Source organism: Mustelus asterias, chromosome 13 (assembly GCF_964213995.1).
Source record: "Mustelus asterias chromosome 13, sMusAst1.hap1.1, whole genome shotgun sequence".
NCBI lineage: Eukaryota > Metazoa > Chordata > Chondrichthyes > Carcharhiniformes > Triakidae > Mustelus > Mustelus asterias.
Window position 1 is genome coordinate 63862194 of NC_135813.1, and position 12785 is coordinate 63874978.

The window sequence follows — 12785 nt, forward strand, 5'->3', positions numbered from 1 at the left end:
ATTTCACTGCGTTTAAAATTGCCCTGTTGCTAATGATCCCATCTTTGTCAATTATTGTTGTTAGTAATTAGTATTGACTGTCTGAAACTCACCACATTAACTCTTTACTATGTTGTTCCTTGTAGCTGCTCATCTAAAAACAGTGGATCATCAGCCACAGTCTACACCAGCCACAGCCAGACACCAGATCATTATGTCTGCCATTGTCCAGTCCCCAGAGCACCAACCAAATCCCACCACCCTACTGGCTCCTCCCTCTAGCCACAGAAAGGAGTCTTCCACTCCAGAGGGTAAGGGAGTTCTGATCAAAAATTATGCAGTTAAAATGCCAATTAAAATGCAATCTTGAGAAAGCTTACAGAAATACCAGAATGTACTTGAACCACGTGTTAAATACAAATTCAGCATATGATATTGGGATGCATCAGCAAGTGAGATGCAAGGTACATTATGCAAAATACCGGTGCTCCAATTGTAATGAGAAGCAAAGTGTAAATTCCAGATAGTTATTTTGCCAGGGATTCTCGACCTCTAAGGACGTAATCATGTGAAAGTAGCATGAATATTTCATTGTGCCTACAATAATGCTACGGCTAAAATTAGAAAGTGTTAAAATGTTGCTCGGAATTCCACAGCATTAGCACAAAGTGGCAAGGAATGCAAACAGAATGTTTCTGTCTAGCTTGAAAGGATGGTGTATTCTGAGGTGAGGTTGCAGTCCATGGAGTGGTGTGTCTGTGTGTCAAGTATCAACAAGCACCATAGAAATTAACTGCCCCCAAAATAACCATGGTCATATTTCTCATTTGCATTTTATCTCCCAGAGTTTGGTCGGCAATTGAAGGAACGTATGCACCACAACATTCCTCATCGCTTCACAGTCGGCCTGAATATGAGGGCCACAAAGTGTGCTGTTTGCCTGGATACTGTGCATTTTGGTCGTCAAGCAGCAAAATGTGCAGGTGAGGAGTGAAAACAGAAACTCTTAAGCTGACAGACTGAATTGTCTCTCTGTAATTTACATGAAACAATCCAAATTCTGTTTTTCAAGAAAATTCTAAAGTTCAGATAAACTTGTTACACACTAGAGTGCTCATTTAGTGCGATGAGATTCAGGGTGGGATGTTCCAGCCCTTTCCATCGGTGGAACCTTCCAGCCTCACCGAAAGTGATCCCCTGTGGCAGGTTTGCCGGTGGGCTGGACAGGCCATGCAAAACACCATAGACATTGTTGGGACTGGACAATCCTGTCGGTGACCAATCACTAGCCGCTTCCACTGCCTGGCAACACACCGCATGGGAACCAGAAAATCCCACCCTCCATTTCCCAACTCATTTTTCTATCTAATCATAAATTTACCATCTTGAATCCTCAGTGAGACCGGAATAGAAAAATAGCACTGTGCTGCTGTAGTCCATTTCCAATACTTGTTCTCTTCCAATCTGTTTCCCCATTGGCACTGCAGACATGACTGTTCCAATGCTCTCCTGTCTACCCTCCCAACCTGAACTCAGCCAAAACTCTGCTGCCCTCCGAAACTTGTACCATTACTCATCATCCTCAGCTATATTGGTCTGAGTCTGGCAAGGCCTTGATTTTAGAGCTGTCATCCTGGTTTTCAAATCCCTACATGATATTACCCCTCCTTATCTTTGTAATCTCTACCAGCCCTAAGACTCATCAAGATCTCTGTGCTTCTATTCTGACTTCTTGTGTCTCTTCTATTTCAGTCACTGCACCATTGGTAACTGTCCCTTCAGCTGTCTGAGCATTAAGCTCAGGAAATCCCTCCCTAAGCTGCTCTGGCACACTCCATCTACCCCTCTTATACAACACTCTTTGAAATCTACCCCTTTAACCACCTGTGGTTATCTGTCAAACTATTTCTTTTTATGTGGCATTGTTTGATGATGCTTCTCGGAACATTTTAGCGGTTTGGATCTTCTGCACAGCAAAATCCAACTTGGAACTTTTCTGCACTTAGAGGCTCCTCTGCATTTCTTGCCAGGTATTCTGAGCCCAGCTCCTCCAGAAATGTGGAGTGCAGCATCCTTCAGGGAACTCCATCACAGCACTGTAGCACTGGTGGAAAGACAGGGCATGCCCCTAGCTGCCTTATAGTAAGTTTAAAGATTCAATGTGAATGTAAGTGAATGGACAGCATTGTAGGATGTGGGTAGTGTCAGGAAGGGTTGTCAGATCAGGCTGGGGGGTAGCCGGGTGGTTTGGGATAGTCAGGTCTGGTGTGGGGGGTTGGGGGGGTAGTTGGAATGATTGGGAGGTCGAGGGGGAAGTCAAGCGGTTGGGTCATTGCAAGCGATTGGTGGGCCAGTCTAGCAGTCACCCAGAAATTTTGTATCTAACATTTTCTGGGCAGGTATTGAGATAAGTCCTGTGGAACTAGTTGAAGTTTCTGACTCCAGCTGAGAATCAGATTCATGGAGGGTCCCAGACAGCAGGGGAGTTGGCCTTTGGAAGTTCAAACTTTCTGGGCAATTTCCTCTGAGGACAACATGTTGGGACTTCCACAGGGTCCCAATGCGCATCTTTGATCGTGTGTCCGGTCTCCAACAATCCGGAGAAATCTGAGCCATTACGGTAAGCATGGCGTAGAAATGCAGGTTGTTTTTAATTATTCTCGGCAGGAAGTGATGCCAATGAGGAAGTAGAAAAGTTCACTTTGAAATCTTGATTTTACGGGGCAGTAAACATCTGACCCACAAAGTTAGTTTCGGAATTTACAGCTCCTCTAAATTTCTGCTCATTGATGCCCTCTTATACAATATGGTTCTGCATCATAGAATTACTGTATAGATTTGGAGCATTGCTTTAAATCATAAATAGAATAAATCATAGAATCCTATAGTGCAGAAGGAGGCCATTCAGCCCATCGAGTCTGCACTGACTACAATCCCACCCAGGCCCTATCCCTATAACCCCATACATTTACCCTAGCTAATCCCCCTGACACGAAGGGGCAATTTAGTATGGTCAATCCACCTAACCCGCACATCTTTGTACTGTGGGAGGAAACCGACGCAGACACAGGGAGAAGGTGCAAACTCTACACGGACAGTGACCCAAGCGGGAATTGAACCCGGGTCCCTGGCACTGTGAGGCAGCAGTGCTAACCACTATGCCACCATGCCGCCCCTCATCAGCTTTATTCATTTAGAAATGAATGGGCCAAGACTTATCTAAAAATAATGTTTGGAAGAGCTAAATGGACTCAAAACGTTAACTCTGTTTTCTTTCCCTACAGATGCTGCCAGACCTGCTGAGTTTTTCAGGTGTCTTATGTTATTGTTTCAAATCCCAGCATTTGCTATTAAAAATAATGTTGATGGGAGTTTGATCTATATGAGGATCAGAGCTATGTTTAATGCAGAAATAGTTCAATCCTTGCAGCCAAGGTGGAAACTAATGGGTAGCTGCCTGTTCAGAAATTTTACAGCAGCAGAGAATAAGTGTCTAATTCAGTTAGGTGAACGTTTTATGGGAAGTACTAAGTATTTATTTCCTCCGTTTCTCTGGCAATAAACTTCATCTATAACTTGAGATATATTTGTAAATCTGTTCCCAAACCCTTGTGTTTTTGTTTTTCCAGTTTTCTCCTTTGCCTCCTCAGGACATTGCAATGCCTATGGAGTACAGAGACATGTACGTAATTCTTCTTCAATGAAATTCTGTTCAACTAGCTAAGAGAAGTGAGGGGCCTCCCTGGAGCCACTTCACTTGTTCCAGAGTCTCTACCAGGCTAATCTAACATACCTCTTGGTGATCAAACAGTGTTGTCTATAGTGTAGGAATGGATTATCCACTCTCTGTTACTAGGGACTCATGGTTAAGAAGTTTAAGAAATGGGATGGTGGTCATGTCACTGGCAAGGCTCTCATCGTTTGGGAGAACTTAAGAAAAATAATTTATAGGACTGAACTCAACCGTGAGTAGTGTTGGGCTTGTAGTGAAACTTATTAATCTGCATTAATAAATGTGTTTGTATTTTGTCTAGAATGCCAAGTGATGTGCCATCCTAAATGCTCCTCTTGCCTACCAGCAACATGTGGCCTCCCTGTAGAATATGCTACACACTTCACAAAAGCATTTTGCCGTGACAAAATGAACTCACCTGGCTTGCAGTTAAAGGATCCTGCAGCTGGTTTGCACCTGGAAGGCTGGATGAAGGTTCCCAGGTGAATATTCTTCAATGGGGCAGTGTCCCTAACATGAACTAAAGTGGATTTTTACGAAGGAACTGTTTAATAAATTGCAGCTGAATGTAAGGTTTGGGAGAATTTCTTCTCTTGGAAAATGTGAATAAACTATTTGATATCACGTGACTTTGCTCACAGACAAAAATAATAGTGTGTCTGCCTCTCTCTCATTCTGTCTGCTTGTTTCAAATCAGTAATTCTTTGTCATCCTCTGTCTTTTTGTTACCTCTGTGCTTTTTCTAGGGGAGGCACAGTGGTTAGCACTGCTGCTTCACAGCGCCAGGGACCTGGGTTTGATTCCAATCTTGGGTGATTGTCTGTGTGGAGTTTGCACGTTCTCCCCATGCCTGCATGGGTTTCCTCCCACAGTCCCAATGTGCAGGTTAGATGGATTGATCATGATAAATTGCCCCTTAGTCCCCAAAGATGTGTAGATTAGATGGATTAGCCAAGGTAAATCTGCAGGGTTATGGGGATAAGATGGAAAGGAGATCCTAGGTGGGGAGTTCTTTCGGAGGCTCAGTGCAGACCCGATGGGCCGGATGGCCTCTCTCTGCACGAGGGGGTTCTGTGGTTCTCCCTCTTCTCTCATGGCTTTCATTCACTTATTCCTATTTGATATCCCTATTTTTGATTCCTTTTACATTTCTCTTTCTCTTGCCTTTTCCCTTTTTTTTGTATGAATCTTGGGGACCCCACAACATGCAAACAGCTTTATTACATGGATGTAGTCCATGTAAATGTGGGCTTTGGTATGCACCCTTTTAATTTCAAAGATTCCATGAATCTTGAGGCAGCAGCAGGGTTGCCTGTTAGGGATGATTGAAGGTTCTCAGCTCCATTCGTGGTGCTGCATTTTAACATTATGAATATTGCTCCCCTCTCCTTGAGGTTATTGGAAGAAGCGTAAGCGAGGAACACCAGGAAGATCTAATTACGCCAGAGGTGGACTGCTCATATCTTATTACTCCAGCGACTTTATAAGCCCAAACACAATTATCTGGCAATGTATTAACTGCTTCAGGTTCATCAGAAATAGTTAAGAGCCTCCTGCCGCAAACAATCTCCACCACCAAGTATCGCCATCCTCAACTTTTTGCCCTTGGCATCTTCTCAATTCCCTCATGGCCCATCTGTAATATAACTGAATTTGCAATACATCAATGTACTTGGCAGATGACTGACATATTGTTCAGAGCCAACTATCTCATTATCTTTCCCACTTAACAGCATTATCGCATTGCTGTATCCTCCAAAGTGCAGGGGGATCAGTAATGTCCTCTATCTGGCTATCCATTGGGCACAGTCTCATGCCTCAAATGAATGAAAAGGGCTGAATGGATCTGCTTCAGTTCCTGTATTCCACTCCACATTTGTTCAATTGATCGCTGACACCAGATTGTGCGGGTCAGTGTACACTTCCCAAGCAGAGGCCGCAACACTTTCGATCTAAGGCAATCATCTGTGCTACCCTTATTTGAAAGTAAAGGAAGATTGCAAGGATGGCACCTTGGCAACCAAATGTCCTTACTGTTTGACAGCCTTGCTTAAACAAAGTAGATCCAATTTAATTTATTATGGCATGAATCTATTATAAACATTCCAGTCGGTGCTGACTACCTGCTGGATATCAATATGAATCACTTGAATCAGAGGCTGATGGTTTGAGCCCTACTTGAGGATTTGAAACACAAGGAGTGGTGAATGAAGCTTTTCTGAGCTGTCAAAAACACCATAATGCATGGATGGGTTTATACAAAATAATTGGACTGCCCTGGGAGTGCCTGTAATGAAAATTCTACTTCATAATCTCTCTACATATTTCGTTCATGTGCACTCTCCACGTCTAGGTCACTTTTTTTTTCCTCCTTTCACTTTTGTTCTGAGCTGCTATTCATCACAGGGGTCCAGTGATATGACAGGAGGCCCAACCCACTGCTACTGCAGAAATTATATTGTCTCTTCCTGCATGTGTAAAAATAACTTGGGATACTGGTTAGAGCAGAAGTTCAGAACAGGAGAGAGATGTAGAATTGGAAAATTTGCATCATCTGCACAGGTAGCAGCTCCGAAGCTATGTATTTGCAACCTGCTGGAGCATCAGCCCTTGGCACTGCAGCCCAATTACACATTTTGACAGGAGATGAAAAAATATAACTGACCAGATTAGAGCATTAAAGGAACTTTATAAAGGAATGGGGATGCAGGTAAAGAGAGTGGAATGACATTTTGACACATCAGTCTTGCTAGCAGCACTATCTGGCCTATCTGCAACAAGTGTAAATATTTAAAAGCAATTTTGTACTAGGGAAAATAAAAATTAACCTTTTAATTTCACTAAATTCTGTTGTTACATGATAGCAAGTAATGTTGTCATAATTTATTTATAATGGGCACAATGAGATTTGTGTTCTTCCTGAGCATCTCTCTCATTTTGTAACTGGGTTTGAATCTGCTGGTCTGTACCTGAATGTTCAGCATACCTTTTTAAAAAATGTGCTAAATTCAGCAATTTGCAGATATCATTCGATACCATGTTGAGCAACAACTTCCAGTTTTATTTGTATTTTATATTTTTCATGATCTGAGCAGGGAGTTGAGACAAACTGATTCAAACTATTATGATTTAAAACTGTTCAACATTTGCTTCATACAATTAGATAGGGAAGAGGAGGAGCTCTAATGTGAGTGACAGGACAATTGTTTATAACCAAATAATTTTGGATGCAATAGTTCAGTTTTTCTCCATTTTCTTTCTACTGACCTACCATACCTTGGCCAGAGAGACCTCAGCATGCCTGTCTTCTGCTGTGACTATAAGAGGATTGTAATAAATAGGCATTTAAAAATTGATTTCAATATTTGTGTTTTCTCCTATTAAAGAGACCTGCTAATTCTAGATCATTAGTATCATTTAGCATCATTTAGCATCTGTTAGTGTTAGTACGTACTGATTTATATGTAATGACACACTGGATTCGAGGCAACTGCAGCTGATGTTTGTATCCTATCCTATTGCATTCTTTCCTGTACCCAGATTTCTCTCTGAATTCTGCACCACCCCCCTTTTTCTTATCCTGAAACTGTTGATAAATGCACAATTAGATTCCACTGACACCTTGCCCAAGTTGTAGTTCCTTCCTATTAAAACTTGGACACTGTTGGAAGGCTGTTTAATCATTGGGCTCCCATCCAGATGTGACCTTGTCTGCTCCTGGCGTCTACATATATACTCCTTCCAATGTAGGGAGTCAGGGTGATTTCTTCTTTCATCTTTTTCTAGGCTATGATCACTGAGGTGTTTTTGTCCCTTCTCTTTTCTTACCAGCTCCCAGCTTAGATTGGCTATCGCATCAAGATCAGGAATTTAACCTGATGTCATTCTAGTTCATGTGATTAAATATCTCACCGTTAGCACTTGGTAATGAGATGTTTAGGTAATAGGGTACCATCCTCAGCCTTTTGTCTTGAGGGAGTTGTTCTTCTACATTTCAGAATGTGGTAAGAGACGAGAAGCTCTCAGAAAACTGGGTTGACTGAGTGTTAGCACAAAAATTGCAAAACTGGTTCAACAAATGTCACTATCCTTCCCTACACCACAAGCCATTTCACTGATCAATTCTCCTCCTGCTAAAGATTTCAAATGGGTCCTTGATGCAATCATTGATCATGCCTCTCTGTGGGAATGTGTTTGGGAGGAGTTCCTGAGGATTTAGTCTTATCTTGAAAATGGCTCCAGGTGAGCTTTGATCAATGCTCTTAGCTTCAACACCTTGGAGTATTTGTTGGTTTGCTGGTTTTAAACATTGCCTAAGTGTGTAGCTATTATGCTATCTCCTGTCACCTCATTATGATCTTTTATTTTGTCAGAAATGGGAAGCGAGGGCAACAGGGTTGGGAGCGGAAGTACATTATCCTGGAAGGATCAAAAGTTCTCCTTTATGAAAATGATTCGATAGATGGTAAGTATTGAATGTTTTCAGTAATATTTCAGACATGTTAATCTGATTCCAAACCTGGGCCCTGCATTATCTTATGATAATCCTCTGGTTCCTCATGGGGCTTCCATAGAGGAAGAATCTAAATGGCCGAGTGGTATTTTCGCTAACTATTAATCCAGAAAATCGGCTAATGTTATGGGGACCTGAGTTCGAATCCCACCATGGCAGATGGTGGAATTTAAATTCAGTTTAAAAATATCTGGAATTAAGGATCTACTGATGACCATGAAACCATTGTCGATTGTTGTAAAAACCCATCTGGTTCACTAATGTCCTTTAGGGAAGAAAATCTGCCGTCCTTCCTCGTCTGGCCTACATGTGACTTCAGATCCACAGCAATGTGGTTGACTCTCAACTGCCCTCCAAGGGCAACTAGGGATGGGCAATAAGTGCTGACTAATCAGCGTCGCCCATGCTCCACGATTGAAAAAAAAATTTAACCAAGTTATGCTTCTGCTGCAGTTGGTGGATCTAGCCATGGCAGTGAAAATAATGTGACATCAAGAGAGGCCTGAGCTTTGAGATTTGCCTTGTTCCAGATGTTGAACCTGTTCTGTTTTCCTTTTATGCTGTTGCTGTTTGTAATGGAGTGGAGATGAAGTATATTTATTCCTAAATGTAGTAAGCTTTGGGGAACTTTGAACCGTTCTAGCCCAGTTATGCCAAGGTTTTGGTAATGTCCGAGGCAACAATGAGATGTTCCAAGGCAAAGAAATGCGTAATGTATAGCTGCAGTCATTCTGAAAAGTGTATCTACCAATGATCATGGATTAGTCCAGAGTTTTTAAGTTGATGTGCAATTTGAGGATTAAGAACATCTTCCATGCAATATTGAGTTAAAAGTAGTTTGATGTGTATTGGGAATCTCTCTTATAATAAGGAGGCACAGCAAATTTTCAAGAAGAATTCAAACTGTATTGGGAGTAAGATTAAGGAGAATGCATGGGACAAAGCTTTTAAAATGGGTGAAAGGAATGCCATTTAATGCAAAAGCCTTAATGGAATTGAGACGAGAAAGTTGGTCAAACAGAATGATTCCATTGTGGTAGATTCTTTACCAAGATTATTGAGGATGTGTTCAGAGAAAAGTGTGGACAATAATTGAACTTGTGCTTTCGGAAATCTGGCAATTGTACATCAAAATTTATAGAACTTACAGGATAGCTTTGGAAACTGAACAAAAGACTTTTGGAGCAGCAAAATCTGTTGCTTATTTTTAATAACATGGAGCTTGATTGTTTAAGGGAAAGCAGTTGTCAGGGATGACTGTTGAAGATGCCAGGTATGAATTTTCCGATCCACAGTGTTACTGTACCAAGATTTAGTATCAGATGTGACAGAGTGGAAGAGTTGGATATGCATCATTCAATTTCAGGTCAAATAGCATTGATGAATACAGAACAGTAAAAGCAGGAGTTGGTCTGACAAGAGACAGCAACAAATTAAAATCTCCCAGCTGGTTGACTTTATACTGCCAAAGTAAATGGAACTGGCATACAGAATTTGGTTTGCTGTCTCAAATATTGCAAATGATGATGACTTGCAAGAAATTCAATCTAGTGGATTGCTAGCTGGTAGCAGCTAACTCCCATGTTCATTAATTGGCTGAGGGAGATATGTAGTTTCACATTTTTTGAGATTCTGAATAAAATTGTGTTAGAGTCATGATTTTGTGCACACTGAATAATATGTTTTCCTCAAGCAGAGCTACTGTCAGTAATCGAGTTTAAATTAATTAGCATAGTGCTTCCTTCTTCCCTTCTAACAGGACAAAGACCAATTGATGAGTTTGAGCTATGCCTGCCTGATGGAGATGTCACAATTCATGGAGCTGTTGGAGCCTCTGAACTTGTAAACACTGCCAAGACAGGTAAGACAGTGCTGTGACCAAGGAAAATAAGCCCAATTACATCAAGAATATGACTGATGTTTTCTGATAAAATATTCAATAAACTCAGGATCTGAGGATAAGTTAAAGAAGTATTTTTAGGAATGGTTATGCCCCAGATTGTGCCAAGCAGTAGTGTTTATCCCTGCATTTTCTTCTAGATTTCAGGAGAAACGTTATAGGAGAAACTTGTTTGAAGCAAGATGCTTGTATAAAAAATAGCAGAAGAATAGTTTGTTGTTTTTTGTTATAGCAGCTAAGTCAAACCTTCGATCCTCTTTCAGCAGTAACCACTCGCCTACAGTCGTGGTGATGCTAAATACACTGAGACCAGTTCAACTTGATATTTATAAATAAGAAAATATTTGTCCTTTAGACTTAAAATAAAAGAGCATGATTTTAACCCTTGTGTAAGTTGAAAGAGTTGATTGAATCATTGAACTTTTATCTGAGGTGGAGGGGGGAGTTTTAGCATTGAAGAGTGTGGAAGTATAGGTTTTAGTGGAGATTAGGGCAAAATATCAGGGGTCCAAAAGCTCTCAAAGGTGAATTTCTTATTGATGCTCAAGTGCAATAAAGCCTGTACTTGGACCATTCCTCTTGCATTTGCCAAATGCTGTTTGAATTGATGTTTTGTTTTATTCTAGAGTATTTTGTAGATCTGTTTTGAATATAGGTCATACTGAACTTCAGAGATTCAGCCTCCTGAATTGGTTCGTGGAAAGTGCTGATGAGAAAACATGTATGTCCACTGTCACTCTTTTGGTAGCACTCTTGAGTCTGAAGGTTGTGGGTTCAAGTTTTCTCCAGGACTTGAGCACAAAATTCAAGACACACTCTTCAAGTTGTCCCTTCACGTGGATATAAATGATCCCATGGCACCATTTCAAAGAAGAGTGGTGTTGTTATCACCATTGTCCCAGCCGATATTTACCCATAATCAGCATCCCAAAAACAAATTATCTGGCCATTATTGTATGGCTGATTGTGGGAGCTCGCCATGCGCAAATTAGCTGCCACATTTCCTACATTACAGCAAATGAATATATATATATATATATATATATGTATGTATGTATGTATGTATGTGTGTGTGTGTGTACGTGTGTGTGTGTACGTGTGTGTGTGTACGTGTGTGTGTGTACGTGTGTGTGTGTACGTGTGTGTGTGTATATATATATATATGCAGGTCACTCAACAAGGTAGGAAATATAACTCGTTCACCTCCTTGGTAGAATAGTCTAAAAGGAGCACCCTAAAGTTGGTGCTAAATGTATGATGCTATGTCAATTAAATGTCTTAAGTTGACTGTGTTTCCATGAATTTTCCCAATAATACTTTGTTGTATTCTAAAGAATGAGTTAACTTTGATACTGCTGTTTTTTTGTATTTTTTTTCTCATGTTCAACTTTCTCCTCCTTCTGTAGATGTGCCTTACATACTGAAGTTGGAATCTCAGCCGCACACGACCTGCTGGCCTGGTCAGACACTCTACATGCTTGCTCCAAGCTTCCCAGACAAACAGCGTTGGGTCAACGTGTTAGAGTCTGTTGTGGCTTGCGGGCGCAGGTCATGTGAAAAAGCAGAGACGGCTGCGGTAAGAATTCAGCAGATAGTATTTGTTCATGTTTTCTTGATTTTCATGTTTAACTATGATCCAGTGATTTGACTTGTTTGCCATTGGTTGTTTATGTACCTAACTGAGCATGTGCTGTAACCCTGGAATGACCCCTGTGTCACTGTATAATAGGCTGAGGTGGCCCAGAGAGAAGACGATCTTGCCCGGTTGGTGAAGGTAAAGTGTTTGCACAGTTTATTGTGCCTGCCCTGCTTGCCGCTGCACAGCCTATTGCACAGTTCTGACTTTTATCTTTTTGAGGCACATCAACCAAGCCAGTGTTCATTCACTGACGCAAATCTTAAACTTCTTGCTTTGCAGGCATTTCTGAAATTCTTCTCTTGTTGAACCTGTCTCTCGTATGACTTAAAGTGGTAGTAAAGCAGCAAACCATGAGAGCCAGGAGAAAGCATAAGGTTTTGCAGCCAGAACCAAAAGGAATCCTGGAGTCATGGCAAAGGACGGCAAGAGTGTCTCCAACTTTAGTGGTGGAGGGTGGAGCACAGACCCTTGGTCCAATTCACCTCTCTCTTTTTTGTAGTGATCTCAATATTCATTTTCCTATCTCCCCACAAAGAAGATGTTGTTTTAGATTATAGCCTACAGGCACTCATTGTTACACTGAGTCATTTAAACTTAAGTCAGGAATAAGCTGATATGCATTGTACTGGAGTGGTGTTTTTTTTTTTAAGCACTTCACTAACCGTTAAAGCCTTTTAAAATCTGGGAATCTTGCTGTGTAGAAGAAGGTCATTTTTGCTCATTGCAACTTTGAAAGAGCTTCAGAGTTTCTAACCAGGTGCTTTTACATTTGTCATAATGCTTGTTTTCTAAGATGTGCTAACCATTGCTTGATGCATCTAATGCAAAATAACCTCTATCCTCTAGATTCTCTTGTTGTTGGTTTGCCCGAATTTCCTTGTATCTGAACTGTCTAAATACTAGAGTGATTAATTTAGGAAGAATGCAATCCTTGCCTATAATTAAAAGTTGCATTTCTAGGTTTGTATGGACTATACCTGTTTGTTTAAGAACAGCTAATGACTTCTGTGACTTATATTCT

The 12785-nt window shown here is 41.0% G+C and overlaps 1 protein-coding gene across 1 annotated transcript in view; it reads left to right on the forward strand.

The window, feature by feature from the left end:
* cita (citron rho-interacting serine/threonine kinase a) overlaps positions 1 to 12785 on the forward strand; it is a 175101-nt gene that overhangs the window by 131096 nt on the left and 31220 nt on the right. The window contains exons 32-38 of the mRNA XM_078227647.1: positions 126 to 290; positions 825 to 962; positions 4014 to 4194; positions 8086 to 8177; positions 9985 to 10086; positions 11532 to 11701; positions 11855 to 11899. Of these exons, the coding sequence (XP_078083773.1) occupies positions 126 to 290; positions 825 to 962; positions 4014 to 4194; positions 8086 to 8177; positions 9985 to 10086; positions 11532 to 11701; positions 11855 to 11899 (893 nt within the window). The remainder of the gene's footprint in view (positions 1 to 125; positions 291 to 824; positions 963 to 4013; positions 4195 to 8085; positions 8178 to 9984; positions 10087 to 11531; positions 11702 to 11854; positions 11900 to 12785) is intronic.